Below are 19,913 nucleotides of genomic sequence, written 5' to 3' on the forward strand. Positions count from 1 at the left end.
ACTTTTTATTATCATGTAAATATAAAGGATGCTGGTATAATGAAAATACAGCAACTATCTTTTCTCAACATTGAAAATAATTCTACTTTTTAAATTCTCAATGCAGAAAGTCTCATCTCAGCTGAGAACATTTTAACTACATATGCAATGCATGTGATGGATAGATTATCATGGAGCAATAGGATTTATTAGTTCTGTCTGTCACCCCTCACTGTGTACCACGTCAGACTGTGACCACTCAGAGACTTCACTAATCCATTTAAATTCAAAAGGTTGTCTTAGGAAAGTTGCCCTCCTACTTCTGTAGCTACCATTGACAGTCTGTATAATTGAAATTCAGTCTCAAATGACTGGAGACTTGATTTGTAGTTCAAAACTTAAATAATGCAGTCTTTTGAGTTTTGATCAGTACTCCCAACTATCTTAATGTATCGAGTGTTTCATGATAAAGATTCCTTTCTTGTGCACTTTTGTTCTTTTGTCCGTATTCTTCCACCAATGAATTGCTTTTGCCGTGTCGTTTCCACGTTGGCCTGATGGGGACTTCCTGCTAGGCCAGCTCCAGATACTCTCTTACCCAATCAACCGACCCAATATCAGACTACTTGCCCCTAAACCTGATCCTTATCGGTGATATGAAAATTCTGATTCAGGATCAATGTTCGGAGGTAGAGTTAATCGCTGAGCAGAAGCGCCACGAGTCCCGTCCGTTTCCTTTCTTTACAAAGGAATTTCCGCGAGGCGCAAGGCACTGGGCGGGGGGGCGTAAATTGCAATCGCCTTGGCAACCAGCTTCGATGACGTGTAACGAAAGGAACCATCTACTGGCTAATCAGTCTGTCAGATCGCCCCATAGACGACAGCTTGCGAGTTGTGTGCGTTTGATTCGCCTGAAATAACAGACGATTGCGGAAAAAAATTTGACGTTTGTGAGCTTATTAGCTAATTGAGTGTGGTATATTTTCATTTTTTTTTCCGTTTCATCAAAGCTTCAGCTGTGTACAAAGGAGCACTAAGTTAGGTAGCCGACATCGTTTACGTTAGCTGCCTTGTTATGCACATTCGCTAACATTAGCCATTGTTTTGTTTTTAAGACATTTCATCGGTTGACATCAGCTAGCTAGCTTTTCTTTAAGAAAGCAGTTTGTATTTAGATGGCAAGCTTTCCAGATTTTGTAAACGAAAATGAAATAGGTAAGTTAAAACTCCAATTGTTTTTTTTTTATTCTTGCTCGGGACGGGAACGTTAGCTAGCTGTTAGCAAGGTAGCAAAGGGAGCTATTCTTGCGAGCTAGCTAACGTTAGCTAGTATTCAGTAGTGGGCAAAATCTATATTAACCGTTAAGTTATTTGTACTGTCAAAGCCAATTGACTAGTTATAAACACGCATGATTAGCACAAACTCTTATCATGTCGCTGGGCCGCATTTTTCGCCTTTTTCATCGGGTTAATGGCTAGCAAGCTCGTTTGCTCGTAGCAAAATCGTTTTCTCACGTACGCACTCAAATGAAATTCCATCTTCAGCACCCCACCCCCCACCAGCTGTGCGGGGTAACTTTAGACAGCTAACTTTGCCAGTTGCATCTACCAGCTAAAACGCTTGTATTGTGTAGAGTAGTCTGCTCACTTAGATTAGATAGTATGTTTATTTAGTTAGTTGGTAACTTTGAATAAAATCTTTGCTGTAGCTGCAGCACTCTATTGTTGTGCCTGGACAGTATTTTTAAACCAAGTAGAGTGGAATTAGGGAGGAGGTTAAGGACCATTAGCGAACTGACTAACTAAATTCCTAGTGCGAAGAGTCAGAAATGTTTTATGGCTATTGAGGTAGTTGGCATAATCTGTTGGAAGTTCCATTAACTCGTGGGTGGATGGCTAAACAAATCTGACATGATCATCATCAAGATTAGCACAGCCTTGTCAGTTAAACGTTAAGTAGTTAACGTTAGGTAAGGGCTACTGAATTTTGTCTGTTAGGCGAGATTGCTAGCGTGTATTGCTTATTGTCTGTGTTTTCAGTTCCGCACGTAGCTAACTCATCGAATCCTGTCCCATGACCAATGCTCTTAAAGACAGTTTTTGCGTCGGACCTGTCTCTGGCTCACTGCTGTTGTATATCGACCCTAATCCGGTGTTTTTCTTTATTTTCAGCCAAGGCCAAGTTAATTGGGGAACTTCCAGCGCCAGTTGCTCCTTTCGACCAGAAGTCTGGGCGGGAGACCTGGACTGTGGCCTTTGCTCCAGATGGTTCCTACTTCGCTTGGTCTCAGGGATACCGTATAGTGAGGCTCATACCCTGGTCAAAATGCTTGAAAAGCTTGTAAGTATGGAGGCCTCAGTTTGGTACACTGTACAACAAAATGTCATTCAAAGTACTTACTTCCTAATTGTGTTTGAAGCTCTTCTTGGTGGATAAGGACCATTGGGCTTATATTTCACTGTGAAATTAGGCTGTTTTGAAATCCAGCAATAGAGTCCTGAGGGAGTGTGTAGTAATCCAAACGTGTCATATTTGGCCAAAACATGAGAAAATGACATGTCTTAGCGTACGTTCCAGAGCCAAGTGCGGCTTCAGTTGGAATCTGTTCGTTGTTCCAGAACCCACTTTCTCTCAGTGCCATATAGGCAGGACAGAATGGTGCGTTCTAGTATGTCTCGCCTTACTATGTCGTTCCAAAGGCGACACAGATCGGGTTACAGAAAAGCCCATTGTCCTACACTGAATGTAACTTTTCATAATGAGCGTACTTCCCTCATTTGGCAAGCGTCAGGTCTTTCCAGCTTGTCCACAAGTAGCTTTCTCAATGGACATTTCGATGCCAGTCATTTTGTGTCATTGTTAACTGCTTAACTGGCCATGCACAAATGACTTGCGTGTGTCTTTCGTAGCTCAAAAATTGAGTCCACATTCAAACTCATCTTAGCTTGGGTTATTGAAATTGATTTGCTATTTATTAATGTATTTAAAATGACAAGTTATTTTGGTAGTCATCGAGGGTGATGTGCTGTAAGACTCTTACACAGCGTAGATGAAAAGCAGTTTTTTTTAAGACACAAAAAGTGAGTGCAGGTTTCATCTAGACTGTCCCTCTCCCAGCTTTGAGATAGCTTTACTGTCCCTGACATTATCGTGCTGCTCACCACGTACTGTTTTGCTGATTTCAGCGCAAAATAGCGGTCACTTCAGTTTAAAATGGGAAGGGCTTTTAACGTTTTACACCATTCAGTTCCTGTTTATAAAAGGATGTATCATTTCCTCAATATATGGGCTAGTTGAAGTTGTTGTGTAAAACACAACAGTATTTTATGAGATGTTATTGCAGAAGCCCTTTGATTGTTTGACTTCTATTCAGGTCTTTTATCTCTCAATTTATGAGGACAAAATAAACATACATCAGCTCTACGGGTAATACTGTTAATGTTCACCAGATGAGAAGCTTGTAGTATGATTTCCGGAGTGGGAAAACACAGAACGAGTATTTACAATTCAGTATAGGAATGTGCTTACAATCATTGCTTCAGTGCTTCTTATCTTAATCCAAATGACCTAAATCTAAAACTAAAGCTTGTATTAGATATAAATGACAAGGAGGGACATCCCATTTTGTACAAGGTTTATGGGACTGCTTTTGGGACTCAAACAGAGGGCGTAATTTTTGTGTTTGTACACTTACGCAACAACACTGGACAGCGAATAAGGTTTTCTGTAACTTTACTGTGTCTCTGTTCATTTAAAATAAATATTGCGGCTCCATAAGGAGAGAATGCGATGGGAAATAAGACAGCCCGTGATTGCCGAGCTCGTGCTTTGGGACTTGAACGGGGGGCCTAATGGTTTCAAACGACCCCTAGCTAAGTTTCTCACCCTGTGAGGATGCTAGTTGTGTACTGCTAAGCTTCTCTCTGCTTCTGGAGGGGAGTGAGACCATTTTTAAATTGCTTGGCATCTATATCCACACTATATCGGCATCAGCGATTGGCCAAAATGAGTTTGAAAATATCAGCGTATCGAATATTGGCAAAAATCCAATATCGTGTATCCCTATTGACAGCAAGAATTTACTTGTAGTGTAGATTATTCATAGATTATCCCTAAAGGCATGTTGCTCTTGAAAGTGTGAAGTTGCAGCAACCTACTTGGGTGAACGCTCAAGTGAATCGTGGCAGTTTACAGCCTTATCAGTTTGAGCGGTTATGGAATGAGGAAATTTACAAATTTACCAAATTGTAAAACCAAAGGTGACACATATTCTTCATGGCCAACATTGATTATTTTGCCAGTTGTGTAGTCAACACAGAAGCAATCATTATCTCTCCACCTTTGCTCAAGAGTTATATTTGGTTTAACTGTTGGTTAAATGTCTTGAGACTGTGCTCTTTGTTGAGACTGAGTTTCAGGTTATGGTGTTGCTCCGGTCTTGACTTTCCCTCCCCTTCCTCTCCCTCAGCTCTGTAGGGCTGAATGGGGTCGGGCCCGGGCGCATTTCGCGGAAGAGCAGCGTGGGCCAGCTGCAAGGCAGCGTGCCCTGCGAGCACACCATCGACTGCGGTGACATCGTGTGGGGGCTGGCCTTCGGCTCGTCCGTGCCCGAGAAGCAGAGCCGCTGCGTCAACGTGGAGTGGCACCGCTTCAAGTTCGGCCAGGACCAGCTGCTGCTCGCCACTGGCCTCAACAACGGCCGCATCAAGATCTGGGACGTCTACACCGGTGAGACATTCCCCGGCAGCGCAGAACGTAGCGAGGGAAAAGTGAATTGCCATTGCTTTAGGTTTGACTGAATCTTGACCAGTCGGGTTTTACTTGCTGTTTTAGATGGAGACAAAGCAGAGCGGTGTTTGCTTACCGATACTGTAAAGCGTTTTATATTGTACGAGGCCTGAGGATTTGCTGTTATGCTTATTTGGTACACAAGACATCCAGCTGTGCTGTGCTACCAGATAGCTGCCAGGGTGGGCAGCCCAGAAACATGTGCTCTCATTGGCTGAGGTGCTCCAGTATCTGGGTCAAAGCGGCTTTCTGAATTCAGCATCTCCTCTAGACAAGTTAACGCCTGTGAGATAGTGAATCTCCTTAGGCTCACCTCCCCTTGGTCTTGTTTGCTTATGAGTTTTGTTTTTCATTCACGGGAGGTTTTCTTTTAATTTTTCCTATGTGTAAGACATCACGTCCTGTCCTCTACAACTGCAAAAAGCCACTAATTAAGCCAATATGCTGTATTACAAGTTAGGTTAGTATGCTGGTGAAGCATTTCATGTGTTCCATGGTATTTACATTTGTTCAAAAAAATCAGCTACACCCCTTTAAAGCTCATCAGGAATAATTCCCTGTCCAAGAACTCTTGCAACTATGTAATCTTGCACATGACATCTATAGTCATTTAGAGGTGGAAGTTGCTGCATAGGCTGCTTTCAGTAGTTTGGCAGTCGGTGGAAGTCATAGGCAAATGTCTTGTAGGCAAAAGAACCACGTTACAGATCTGGACCTCATCTGTCATTACAGGAATACAGAAAAATCATAATTTCATAATTTTCCCTTAGATGCAAATAATACAGTTAAAGGGTTAAAAATGGACAGTACCATAATTGTATTTATTTATATTGTGAGAGATTTCTTTGTATTTTAAAATTGTCCAAGCTTTCTAAATTATTTATAAATTGTCTAGCTTACTGTAAAATCATTGCTTGGATACATGTGGCTCTTTTATCTTTAAGCAGTGGCCATGCAGGTTTTGTTACAGGTAAAGACAGGTTTTGCCTTACATGTCAGAATGTAACAAATTAGATATTTACTCTGGTTTAATCCAGCAAATTGTGGCGGATATATTTCAAAGATGAGCATGGGTGTTTAGAAACCCTTGAGGTATTTCTGACTGGCTGCCAAAATCTCTGGGTAATGTGATGCCAGCCACAGATGTCAGACTGGCAGGGCAAGAAAAAGCATGTCTCGTATCAAGGGGACTTTAAGATCTGTTCTTCTCTCACATAGATCACAAAAGAAGGGTTCTCTCTGTCTGTAGTAGTTTGTAATGTTATTGGCATTGCTCCAGTAGGCCATAGTGTTAGTTCGCCTTTAACAATACGGGCTAAAGCTCTGAAGCATTCAATCTTCTTTGTTGGTGCATGCCTGTCAACACAGGTTTCAGTGAACCTGTTTTCCTGCAGAAAAAGTAGAATGTATAATGTCATATATGTGTGATATTTACAACTTCTTTCTTTTTTGGTCTTCGTTTCGGTGACAGGCAAGCTGCTCCTGAACTTGCTGGACCACACAGACATTGTGCGAGACCTGGCTTTCGCCCCCGACGGCAGCCTCATGCTGGTATCCGCGTCCCGAGACAGAACGCTGCGCGTGTGGGACCTCAAAGACGACGGTGAGCACACCGCGAAAGCGCCCGGCGCACGCTGTTAGGGGCCACCCTGTCCAGAGCAAGCCCAGCCAAAACGGTCCCGCTGCTTTCACGTCCGCTCTCGGACGTCTCGCAGCATTGTGAGGGAGACGCAGTGGATTGTTCTAGAAACGCTGACTATCGTTCGCTCTTGTCGTGTGAACCTGTGATGAAAGAATCTTCCGGAAACATTTCGGGCAGCAGCGGCCACCCTCTGTTTGGGAATGACAGACTTGCCAAGCCTATCTTTGGCTTCCTGGGTGTTGTCCTCATCATGAAATTTGAAACCATTGTGTGTTTATGTTGCACCAGCCTCTTGGCCTACTGGAATGTTAAGTATGGCTCCCTTTAAGCTCTTTAGGTTATAGAAGACTTTGTAATGCCAGTGAAAATATCAGAAGTCTTACAGTCTAGAAACAATAAATCACTAGTGTCCAGTGAAGTGGAAAAGGCTCCCTTCCCACTGTGTGCTCAAGCAGGGAATTGAGGCATGACCTTGCAGGAAGGGCTAGCAGCCCATCAGTACATTTCCTTATCCAGAGCGACTTGCATAGCTTTTATTTTTACAGCTAGCTATGTACTGGAGCGATGCAGGTTAAGTACTTTGCAGAGAGGTACAGCGGTGGGCCCCCGCTGGGGAATCCAAATAACCATTTTGGATTGCGATCCCTGCTGCTTACCACTATGCCACGTTGCCACCACATCAGCTCTCAGCCTCTGTGTCTTAATCTCTCCTCTCGGTGATGTAAGCCTGACCTAAATGCTGCGTGTTTTCTGCAGGGAACATGGTGAAAGTGCTGCGGGGCCACCAGAACTGGGTGTACTGCTGCGCCTTCTCCCCCGACTCCTCTGTGCTCTGCTCGGTGGGGGCCGGTAAAGCGGTACGTACGCCAGTTTCACCCTCCCGCCCTGCCTCCCCGCCCCAGAGGGCGTGCATCACAAGTAGCTGCCAGTGACACCATAGCGAAAGATACCCGCTCAGTGCCGTGACTCACTCGTCACCTTGCACTAGGAAGTGTTTGTTTCTTTTGGCCGTGTGTGTTTCAAAATCTCTTTCTGAATAAAGTGCACTACATGTATTCCATAAGAATGATACCCGAGCTGTGGCCTCAAGATGAATCCATCTGATAAGGCGAACTCAGGTTGAAATGTTTACTCAACCAGTATAGGACTGTTTTTGAGCACATACTTATTTGAACCCTCACCCTCACTGTTCCCGTTTAAAAAAAAAAAAAAAGCCTGGAAAAATCTATTGAGAAGAAAGGCCAGAGTGGCCGTTTATGGGGCTCAACGGCGTTAGCGGTGCAGCCCGGGGGACGTCTGTGGAGGTAGACAGAGTACCGCCGGCCTCTACCCTAGCCGCACGCGCTCCCGCTCGGCCCTTAAGGCGGCGGAAGCCGGCCCCCTCCGTGCTCAGGCGGCGCTTGTGTTCTGGCAGGCTGTGTTTGTCCATAAGTGTCTTGCTTTCCCTGTCACAGGTGGTGGCAGCTGTGTGTGTGGTTGGTATTGATGGGAGCGCCGCGCTGACATTGAGCAGCCGGTGCAGACCGCCGGGGACACACTGTGCCCGCGCCCAGGGGCAACCTTGCTCCTGACCGCAGGGCTTCCAGTACGTAGGTGCTGCTCCGTGTCTGTCTACCTCTGCTGTGGCAACTGCCTTTACACACTGTAGCGTAACGTAATGACTGGCAGTCGATCACTTCTGTACTGTTACACCCAACCCCCCCCCCCCCCCCCCCCCCCACCTTTTTAATTTTCACTTGAACTTGTCTTGCCATTATACAACATGAAAGCTTTCATACAGTAAAAAAAACTATACAGTTCATAGTTGTGTTTTATTTTTATTCTACCCAGCATAGGAAAGAAGAGAAATTAGCAGAAAGTAGAGAAATTGCTTCAAGATTAGGTAAATGTTATTAGGTCTCTTACAAAACTCAGATTTAGGTCTCTTAAAAATCTCAGGGTTCAAGTTTGAAGAGGCAGGTTAGTCACCATTTAGGTTTTATATCTTGTAGATGTCCCGGTTAGCCACCTCTGGTAGTAATTGAGGGCTCACGCCTTTGTCAGCATTACTGAGAATGAAAGGGTTCATTGTGCCTTGGCAGACTGCTTTGATTTCTGTTTCTGCCATTCAGTTCCACATAAAACGTAAGAAGCATTGAAAGCTTGGAGGGGTCAAAACCAGCTGAAAAGGCGAGTGAAGCTGTGCATGAAAGAGATTCATTTAGTGTTAGTTCAATATCCCCGGCTGCCCAATTACCAGAGTAACACCTCTTAACAGGGACACGTTACTTTCTTTCTCTTAAAAATCGGCACAGGATGGAGAATTTCTTGCCTTTTCCAATAGCTTAAAAATTCTGTAACAAAAAACAAATTAGTCTTGGTGATAGCACTGATAAAAAACAAAAAGCAGGACAACTGGCCTTTTGTGTTTCGTCTTAGCCGGGCTGCTTTGTATCGGAGCACTTGAGTGACGCACAGCTGAGGAATGCAGTGGCCCCAGCTCTGTTGAATGGTGTAACTCACATCTTGCTGGTTGTGGGAGCTGGGAACTGAAGCCTTTTTCCCCTGCACAGAGCTTAGCAGAGACAGCAGGCTATCTACCAAGAGTGTGGGAGACAGGGCAGAAATGCAAGCAGACGCCTCGGCCTCAAGAGCCCTTTCATTGCAGTACATATTCATGTAAAGAACAGACTCAGTTACAGACTCACACCAAATTCAACCAAATGTAGTGCACTTTGTCTTTAACATTGAGTAGCAGATTTAAGTTTTTTTAGATTCATCCACAGAATTTTTTTTTTTCAATTTGAAGTGTTAATGTGCAAAGATCCAAAAACAGATGATAGCTGAAATTTCCTGTTCAAAGTAGAAGTCCGGGCAAATAGTAGATGTCACAGACACGATTCTATTTGTTGTTAGGTGAAGCAATGTCACATTTAGCTAGCCTCTTGCAAAGTTGTTGAGCTGTGCACATTTTTGCTCAAGCACAATGTCTACAGTGTTTTACAACAGTAAGTTTGAACAAGCAACGAACTGTTGGATTCTTCTTATAAAGTAGTCTGATCTCCAGTTGACTACAGTAGCTCAGACTTTGTCAGCTCGCCCGATGGGTAGTTCAGTGATGAGTGTAACAATCTGTAAAGGTACTTTTGCCAAAACAAAGCTGAAAGTTCCAGATTCCAGATGAACATCTCACAGGATTTGTGCCTGAAAACCGATTACATTCCCTGTTTATTTAAGAGAGGTTTTTGGACACCGAACAGTTCTGACAAATTAATTTGGCTGACATCCAAATGCTCCTCCCTCCCCTTAACTCCTCTTGTTAAGATTTTGCATGTTTTGTGCCTTGAGTATGTTGTGCTAGAGCAAATGAGATTAGCAGCCAAATCCATAGGTAGCTGATCTGTGCAGTGTGTCACTTGTTTGCAATTTTTTTTGTGTTTGCCAAAGGCGTGTGTCTACCCTTTGGCCATCACATGTTCTTTTCTCTTGCAGTATCTGTCTCTTCTTGTAGGCTTCCGCCGGTGGGCCAAGTCTATTGTATTCACAACTGAACTAAAACTCTGAAAGGAGAAACCAGTGGAGTAACAATATGTTACCTTAACTTACTACTTGTTTGTAAATACTTTTTTTTTTGTTTGTTCAACTCTGTAGCTATTCATGGATAGAAACGTAGACTTGCAGTCCTTTATATGCACTGTATGTGTTTGTAGTTTTTAATTAGTAGTCTTTAATGGTAAAGGCCAATTTGGAAAGTGTAATTCCAGACTTAGGTGAAGTAATTGCATTTCCGTCAGCTTTAACATCTTTAACGTAGTTCTGATGTGTACTTCGCATGTACTAATTTTTAAAAGTTGTTGTTAACTCATAAACGTTAAAATGATACTGAGCACTTCTTTGATTCCAAGTTTAACGTAATTTGAGTTATTGCTAATTTTGCTTGATATTTAATTGCATATATATCAGGAAGTTGATTTAGAGTCAGTAGTCTAGTCATTTAAATGTGCTTTTTTTTTCCCCAGGGCTGTGCTGTGGGCTCTAACAGGGTGCTTCTTGCTTGCAGGTGTTTCTCTGGGACATGGATAAGTATTCTCTGATCCGCAAGCTGGAGGGCCATCACAACGACGTGGTGTCTTGCGATTTCTCTCCTGACGGGGCCCTGCTGGCCACAGCCTCGTACGACACCCGCGTCACCGTGTGGGACCCCCACCTGGGCACGATGCTGCTGGAGCTGGGGTGAGGGCCGCCCCGCCGTCCTCTCCTCCCTCTCTCAGCGCTCTTTCTCTGGAGGCTTTGTTTTTAGGGGGTGTGGAGCAGGGGGTTTGCTGGGAAAGTTGTATTTGTAAAACTGTATTTCCTTTTTTTTTTATTATTGCGAATGGGTGGGAATGGCCAAAAAACTGGGTGTGTACCCTGTCCTGCTGCATCTCTAAAGGGAGTCCCTCTCTCCACAGGCACCTGTTCCCTCCCCCCTCGCCCATTTTCGCAGGGGGGGCCAATGACCGCTGGGTGCGCTCCGTAGCTTTCTGCCACGACGGACTCCACATCGCCAGCATCGCGGACGACAGGTGAGGGCGGACCCGCCGTGCCGCCTGGCAATACGTGTTGGGTGGCAGAGCCTGAGCAATCCAGTGCAAACAGTTTTGCAGAAGTTAGGCCTGTTATTATGCTTGACACTGTACCAGGAACAGTAGCAATAATACGTTACAGTCAACAATTCCAGAGGAGGAGGGGAAAGCATAGTGCTGAAAGAATGTGTGAGCATGCCAGTGGTGGCTGATAGGACCGAGGGAGGGGTCAGACACAGCTGGAAATGTTATAGTTGGGCAATGCTCGAGTATGATGAGTCAAAGATAACACTCTAGGTTTTAAAGGCACCCTTTAATAAAAGCGGTGTCTAAACTGAGTGTGTCTCTGTGTGCATGCTCACACATGCACTGATGTGGGCTCTGTGAGTTCCACTTCTGTGGAAAGCGGTCATGCGCTTCCCATATGACACCCGCATGGCGCGTCCAGTTTCTGCAGAGCCCTGATTGGTGGCCTGCCTGCGGGAACAAAGCCAGGCGCTCAGTGCCAAAATGGCAGACGGAAAGTAATATTTTGCAGTTCCTCCATCCCCCCCTAATCGATTTAACATGATTCTCCACTGCGTCGAAGGAGGCCCTGTTGCAGAAAGGGCGGTGCTCGGAACAGCGCAAGACCTCAGGCTCCCGTGTGAATCTGTGGGAAAAGAGTTTGGGGTTAAAAGGATCTCACTGTGGGGTGGTCTGGTATGTGTCATGTGAAGAGTGGTTGTGTAAACTGTCACTGAACGAGAGGTGTTTGTCTTCCTAGGCTCATGCGTATCTGGAGCCTGGAGGAGAAGTCCCCCCAGGCCGTGGCCCAGCTCAGCAGCGGCCTGTGCTGTGCCTTCTCCACTGACGGCAACGTGCTGGCAGCAGGGTGAGTCACACACTGGCTGAAAAGGCTTCACTGGGCATCTGCACATTTTAGTTCTTCTTTACCTGCCAAAGAAATGCCCCCCTCCCCCTGCCCCGAGAGGCCTGTAAGAGATAATGACTGTTAATATAACTTCAGCCATGCCAAGCTCTAATACCGTAATCCTGCCTGATTTGTCTTGCCATCAGGCATTTCAGGATCAGCGTTAACCATTAGAGGAATGACAATAACTACACAATACAGATTGCCTCAGATGTGGCCTCGATCCTGAAACACTCCTTTTTTGTACCGATTGTGGCTGATAAAGCTGGGTAGAACAGGTTCTGCTGCTTGCATTCAGAAGCTGTTGAAACACAGGACCTAAAGTAAAGGTTACACCCAGACCTCAGAGACGTTGACACCAGTGCGTGAAAAATGCAAACTTCCTTGCTTCAACTTGTAGCAGGCGATTAGATAAATAATAGCTCAAAGCCACTTGCATATTCAAAGGAAAATGCAAAGGTATGGCTGGAGTTCAGGTGAGTCCACATATGTACTAGCAGGTTTCAAATGGAAAATTCTCTGAGGGGGAAATAAGTAGGTCATGTGTCAGGCTCTGCAGATTCTGCAGTTTATTCAGGAATGTCCCTCATGACTGTAACCCCTTCCCCTCTCTCTCCCTCTATGTGTCTCCCTCCTGCTTTTTCTCCATCCCCTTTCTCCCCCCCTCTCTTTCCCTCTTCCCCTTTCTTTCCCTCCCTATGTGTTCCTCTCTCCTTCCTTCTCTCCACCTCATTCTCTCTGTCCTGCTAGCCTCCACCCCTTTTCCCTTCACTTACCCTCACTCTTTCTCTGTCAAGATGCAAATTGTGGTTCAGTAACATGACTTTAAAAGGGACAGTATTGTCAGAGCAGTATTAAATGAATTTAAAAGCCCAAGTTAAATATATTATCAATAATATTTTATTATAAAAAAGAGGGGAACAACTGTCCTCTGTGATGCCTGCCAACTGTCGCTAAGGCTGTTGACACATGCTGTTGTCCTCCAAGAAGGATGGGGAGCCCGGGGCATTGTGCATGCCTTCCCCCAGCGGCCAGGCCGCGGTCACTGAGCCGCTCCTCCTCCTCCCCGCAGGTCCCGCGACGGCAGCGTGCGTCTGTGGGCGTCCCCGCGCAGCGTCGCCAGCCTGCAGCACCTGAGCCGCGTGGCCCTGCGCAGAGTGACGTCCACCCAGCAGGTGCAGCGGCTGCCCATCCCGCCCCCGCTGCTGGCCTACCTGACCTACAGGACTGTCTGAGCGGACAGGCGCGACCGTGCACTGTGAACTCCCCTTTACGGACAGCACGTACAGCAAGGGAAAGGAGGGAGGACGGCTTGGTGCGGTGCTCAGAGAAAAGCCTTGCTGTATTGCTGTCTGGTCACAACGTTGCGTGTATTCATTGTTTGTACCTTTTGCCTTTTGATATGTTGTGGTCTTTTTTGTTTTTGAAACAGAGATGAAGCAATTATTAATATTGTTCCAGCAATGAGCCATCTGAGTTTATGTTAGCAGAAGAAATGGTTGTACAGCTGCAACAGTTCAGAAGCCTAGCAGTACCAAGTACTTCATCGGGACACTTGCAAGCTTGAATGAAAAGTCTCGCAGCCGGAGGATAAAGCCCCTTACCTCTCCCAAGTAAGAGGGACTGAGTGTTTGCAGACTGTCTCGAGGCACTCCGATTATGTGGATAGACCGTGTCAGCAGAAGTGGTTTTTGAGGGGCGGGGGCTGTATGCACGCAAGTGTGCTCTCCAGATCCCGACTGCACAAACGAGCAGTCTTTCAGATGCGTGGGCCCTCTTAAGTGCCTTTGAAATTTAGCACTTAACACTCGACACTTAACGCTAGCTGCTCTAGCTCAGTTCAGTTAGTCTTAACACAGAGGCTTTCGCTCTGTGAATTTACAGTGAAAGTCAATATTGAATTTCAAGACGGACTGCTCTGACCTTTTTGACGTGTATCTTGTCAACCTGTATATAAATCTGTAAAGATTATTCCATTACAATATCAAAGTGTTTTCTTTGCTGGAATATACTGGTTCAGTTCAGTTTTTTGCCGTTCATTGTTTCATATATACCTGTAAATGTATTTTTCTGTGCATATTTTTTCATGTGTAAAGAAGCAGGAATCCGTATCCAAGTGATGGTCATTACGGGAGTGACTTTGATGCGCTCTGCTTGGGTCTGTGTGCTATTCACTGTGAATGAGAAAATGGCCCTGTGGCCATGGCGGTGCCCTAAAGTAGAGCTGTGCTACAGTAACTTCATGGATGTTGGAAATGAATGTGGCAGTTTATTGGCACAGCAGTGAAGGTTTTTTTTTTTTTTTTATGCATTTCTTAATGGAAGTCTGAATAATGATTTGCACACTCTCAATGCATCTTGGCCCTATGTAGAGCAGGGATGTAAATGGCACTCATTTATGACCTTTGATTAATTGATGGCTAGGAAGGGCAATTAACAATTAATCATTGTTAATGGAGAATGAGATATATTAACTAGCATTTTTTTAAATTGATAGTCAATTGAGTCATTTCATGTGGGGAAAAAAAAGCACCAATCACTTTGACCAACAGATTGCGGGATAAAAGAAATATGTACACTGCTTTATACTTTCTCCTAATGTTATGGTTTTCAGCATCTTTGTGCACTTTGCAGGTTAATGTAAGCACTTGTCATGCTTCATCAGAGCAAGCCTTGTCAGAAAAAAACCATAACGTGTTCGGAAAGACTGATGAATAGAAGACCGCATTTATTTAATAAAATAAGGCGTTTCCACAAAGTGATGAACAGGGCTATTTAGAAGCCTGGGCTTTTCTTAAAGAAAGTCGTCAAAACGTTAGGTGCATTTTGCAAAGTTAGCTAAGTTTCATAATGCTTCACTAACATTAATGCTAGCTAGCTAACCAGGCTTGCTGGCTGCAAGGTTAGCTAGCTCCTAACAGTATGTAACTGTACACTATGCATACTCGTAGCCGAATTGCCACTATTGCGTTGCATGTAAACGTGTTGTTCCACACAGTCCTGCTGTGCAAGCTAGCCATCTCCTTAGCTGATCATCCAGTATCGCACAGTAATGTGTAACGATCCTCTTATTTTGAACGGTTTGGGGAAAAAAATAGTCAATTGTTAGACTTTACTGTCAACATGCGTGCTCGTGACTGGCAATCGATTAATTTATAGATTGATTTACATCCCTCCGGTTTTTGTTTGATTCTTGTAAGAAGTTGTTCAGCTTCTTGACATGTTCAGTCACCATACCACTGAACTTTGTGTCAATGCAAAAACACAATTTGGCATGGATCTTGGGGAGATGCATATTTAGATTTGAGACGTTAATTAATGGGTGTATACTGGGCAAAGGTAATGCACAGTTTGGTTGGCAGTCAACTGATGGGATTTATTGGGTATATTGGGTTCATAGAGGATCTGTGGGTGATCTGTGAAAATATTTTAAAGCAGTATATTCAGAAGATGGTAGAGACTGGTATGATAGCCAAGTGATGCACACTTAATGCAGCTGAAAAAATTTGTTGATCACAATATTCAACTTTGATGCCAAAGTTCATGTGGTTTAAGCCTACGTTCAGTGACCACCGGTCATTGTATGGTCTGCTATTCAGTATAGGTTAAAACTTGAAAGCCCTGTTTCCTGATCCAAAACCTGGTCTGGTTCTTTTACGCTGCCGAATCCTTTTAGGTTCTTTGCTGATGGGCTCTGTCAGTCAGCAGAATAGTTGGACAAGTTCTTAAACCTCCTTTTGAAGAGTATTTTGCTGTTCTAAACAACCACAGGACTAGGGAATGGCACTTAAATCTGTGTACAGCATTAGCAGTTTTTTAGTATTAAAACATGTATTTCTTTTCAGTGTAATTTGTTTTTGTTTATCTTAATGTCTGTACTTTCTAGAATTATGTATCAAGCATATTTATATTTGTTTTTTTTTTTTTTTGTTTTTTTGCATTTCCAGGAAATGTTTGTTTTTTATGGCTTGCTGTGTCTGAAACTTTGTTTCCTCCTGTCTGTTTTGTATAGTATGCGTGTGATCGAACAAGATCAACACACACCTCTTACCACAGCATTTTTGCCCACCCCACCCCCGCACTGTTGCTCAGGGTAATGTAAGCAATAAAATTAGAAGGGCTGAGCAGAGAACATTGACAATATCATCAATCACAGAGAGCTAGCAGAAAGTTCCAGAGCCAGCTTGTATGGGTGGATCCCTCGTAACTGCTATCGCGTTCAGTCTAGTTGGAGGAATTTGCTTAAAGATCAGGTGAGGACTTCTTTGACAACCTGCTTCCAATGCTCTTCTGTGGCAGCAGTCTAAACGTGGTTCTTGAATTAAAGCACAGGTCAAACTCTGGGTGATTTGGGCAAGTATGGTACATTTGTTCAGTTAAGTTGTGTTTACCAAGCACTTTGCAAGTGGCTTTGTTTTCACTGTGGCTCCCCACCATTTTATCCTGAATGTTCTCACTGGCGGTTTTTACAGTTGTGCTGCAGTTTTACTGGTTTGAGATAAGCAAGAGAGAGAGAAGTAGTTAGTTAAAGAAGAAAAACACGGGTTTCACTGAGACGCCTCCTACTTTCCTTAAAAAGGCAGTGTCGCTCTTTAAAAGTGTGTTGGCAGTTAATATTACACTCTGTGTCATCTGTTAAACCCTAGGCCATGTAAATATTTTTGGAAATCGTATACAAGTATGCTGTGAAATAACCCAATACATATTACATCTGCTCTTTGAGAATGTGGGAAGCCAGGACCAACACACGACATGAGTTCTGAAAACAGGGAATTGAACTCTGTCACCAGTATAGAAATGGTTTTGGAGCTAAACGGCACCACCCACTGGTCACTGATGCTGCTACATAAGGTTATAAGGAAGTCATACAAAGTTTCAAATCACCTGGTTGTCCACTTACCATGCTTCTGTTGTTTTTTAGAGGTAGTTTACTGACAAACATTCCTGTATAATAAACCTCAGTTTTTTTACATACATGTGGTGTTCCTCATCTTTTCTATGATACAAATTAACTTTATAACTTGAGTTTTTTTTTTTTTACAGATTAACATGAGCTTTTTCCTTTTTTATTTAGAGCTAATTTAGGTTTCTGTAAGCGCTTCACAGCAATCACACTCTCATACAAACCTCAGAACGCATCTCACTGTGCCAGGATTTATCACCATTGCTGTGCAGACTTGGTAGAGGAGACAGGGAGGATCAATATGGAAGTGATCGCTCTCCATTTCAGCTGAAATGGTATGAAAGCCCAACGTCCCTGTAAAAATATATTATTTTTATATACGTGGCTTATTGTGTCCACCACAGACACCTGAACATGCCTTGGAGGCTCTGTTTTGCTGTAAACGTAAGTGATTTCCTGAAAGGAGTCAAACGAGGAGTCAAATTTCATCGTGTGTGTGTGCCAGATTTCTCCAATAACTGTAAACTTGAAAGAGGAGGTGAATCGGGACTAAAGTCGTGTGTGCACTGTGCTTCTCCATCTTTGCACAGGGTGAGGATATGTGACCGTTGGCTTAATAATGGGACAGATAAGAGGGACACTGGCTATACAGTTTCTGCTGTGTGCCAGACAGGCACATCAATGTTGTGTTAAGTCATATTAAATTAATCCAGCTGGCCTTCAGATGAGGATAGAGGTCTGCGTTCCTGGTTAGTGAAACACATTATGTTTGAATATTCATCCAACACACTACACTCTGAGATATCTGTGTCTGTTATCTGTGACGTTAGATACATAATCCTCACGATGTGCAGGGTACACAAAAAGGCTGTTGGGCAGTTGTCTGAGATCTCCTGAAGGTCAGTCAAGGGGTTTTGCTTTGCATTATTTGCCTGCCCAGCTGATTTCTAAGGTTTGCAATGTTAGTGTCATTCCTTAACAAACTGACTCCAAGAAGCACGCAGAAATGTATTTTGAAAGTAATGCTTCTCAAAAAGGATTCGTTTGATTTTATGGAACTTTGATTAATCCAACAATAAAATCTTATATTTACCCTTAAAATCACTGAGCAGTCGCAGAAAATATAATCTGATTTGAATGGGAACACTGTCAAAGGATATTTAGCCGACTTTCAGTTTTGCCCAAGTATCGTGCAACAACAGTGTACCACTCATATAATCCTAAAAGGTACTTTATCTTCATTCCAACTGCAGATAGTTATATTTGATACACTATGCACTGTTATCTATTTACACTTTAGCAGTAATAAATTGACATAAGATATAACTAACCTGACTACTTGGCTGAAAATTTTTTTGTGTATCAGCTAAGCTACGTTATTTAAAGTCTGACAAAAATGAAGAAAGAAGTCCTAAGACATGAACAACGTCACAATCCTACCAACACAATAGCAGGCCAAGTGTCACGAGAATGGAGAGGAGATATTTCAGAATCCCTCAGCTGAAGCCTCACATTCCTTCTCTTCCTCCAGTTGTCTCCATTTCCTGTTGCTCTACAACTTTAGGAGGCTAACTGAAGGGGAGTGCCTCTTTTGTGTTATGACAGCGCTATTGGTGATGTCATATAGCAGAACACTTCCTGTTGGCTGATGCTATCACTTCCTGTCCCTGTGTCACTACACCTGTGCCAACCCTTGTTGAACTAGGCGTGTTGACCATCGACAGAGCATTGTTTAAAGATTTACACACATTTGCTCACATTAAATCATCCTTGCCGTTATAATTAAGAACAGGATGCATTAAAGTTGTGGAATGAACTCCCCGTGCATTTTAGGACATTGGAATCGCTGGCCATCTTCCGTCACAGACTGAGGACCCATCTCTTCAGACTGCATCTCAGTTCCACCTCAATCCCCGCCCCCTAAACACCTGCCACCTCTAAGTTTAGATGTTCATTTTATGGGTAGTATTGTGTTGTATTTTGGATTCTGTGTTCTACCAAGTGAAGTGTAGTATGTTTTGGCTTCCCTTGCCTAGTCCGCTCGCACAGGTTAGTTTGTGGTAGGGCTTGGATGGTGTTATGCTCACACTCACTGGTTTGTGAGTTTTGTTAGCCTGGTCTATCACTGTTGCTCATTTAACTTGACTGGATACACTTACGTTCTGTTGTGCTGGAAGTCACTCTGGAGGAGAGCGTCTGCTAAATGCATGTAATGTAATGTAATGTAAAGTCTCTGTGTAGCCATCATGGTTAAAGGCAGCAAGCGTTTCAATTGTTGTAACATGGGTCATAAGGTAACACATGGCCTGTCACTCCAGTACAGCAATGTAGATGAGTGGTTTCACATCTCCTCACTTTTTACTGCTGGTGAGGGAGAAGGAAGACAGATCTTCATGTGTTTTATTCTCAGACAATACACATTTTCCACAGCAATACACCCTCAATTAATGAACACCCCTTCACCTGGAATATGTGACTCTGCCCTCTGTTTGCCATTATTTAAAGCCTTGAAACAATAGAAAATAGCCCCTACCCCATTCATTCCAAAAAGTATTCAACTTCTTAAAATGTCAATGAAACAAAAGTGCAGTTCTATCTATTTTTAACAATTACTCCCTAATTCTTCTTTTAATCTCAGATCTGATATTGTAATTATTTATTTCTTTGGAATGGTTTTTTCTTGATGCTATTAATGCTGCATGTATAAGTAGTGTATGTATAAGAGAGTACAGTACTTTAGAGCCACACCTGTGAACATAATGCACAGCTCAGGATAGTATCTATTAGCTTTTTGTGTAAATTATCTTGCCTACAGCTCTGTATCGAAGGCAAATTCCCTTCAATGGCAATGAAATATACTCTCTTACTTCATTAGAGGCTGTAAAATGTTTCTGGCCTCCAGGATGGTACGTATGAGAGAACAAGGTGAGTCCTTAATTATAGAATAATACATGGAAAAAACTATCACCAAGTGCTTTAGTTTACATCCTTATATATTATCATAGCGCTATACCAACCCTGTGAATTATGATAATACATGTAATCTGATTTCAACTTCACGCACATTTTTCTATGGTTTAAAGAGGGGGTCTAGCTTTTTGGTATTTACTTTGGGCTCTTTGTGCAGCTTTGGCCATCACAGG

The 19,913-nt window shown here is 43.4% G+C and overlaps 1 protein-coding gene across 1 annotated transcript; it reads left to right on the plus strand.

The window, feature by feature from the left end:
• The first annotated feature begins 832 nt into the window (after positions 1–832).
• On the plus strand, positions 833–13,962 carry LOC118775424 (WD repeat and SOCS box-containing protein 1-like). The gene is made up of 9 exons (XM_036525336.1): positions 833–1,194; positions 2,152–2,320; positions 4,449–4,708; positions 6,240–6,371; positions 7,167–7,267; positions 10,450–10,622; positions 10,841–10,954; positions 11,721–11,828; positions 12,940–13,962. The coding sequence occupies exons 1-9, from the start codon at positions 1,155–1,157 to the stop codon at positions 13,100–13,102; spliced, it is 1,260 nt and encodes a 419-aa protein (XP_036381229.1). The 5' UTR covers positions 833–1,154; the 3' UTR covers positions 13,103–13,962.
• The last annotated feature ends 5,951 nt before the right edge of the window (positions 13,963–19,913 follow it).

Source organism: Megalops cyprinoides, chromosome 3 (assembly GCF_013368585.1).
Source record: "Megalops cyprinoides isolate fMegCyp1 chromosome 3, fMegCyp1.pri, whole genome shotgun sequence".
Classification (NCBI taxonomy): Eukaryota; Metazoa; Chordata; class Actinopteri; order Elopiformes; family Megalopidae; genus Megalops; species Megalops cyprinoides.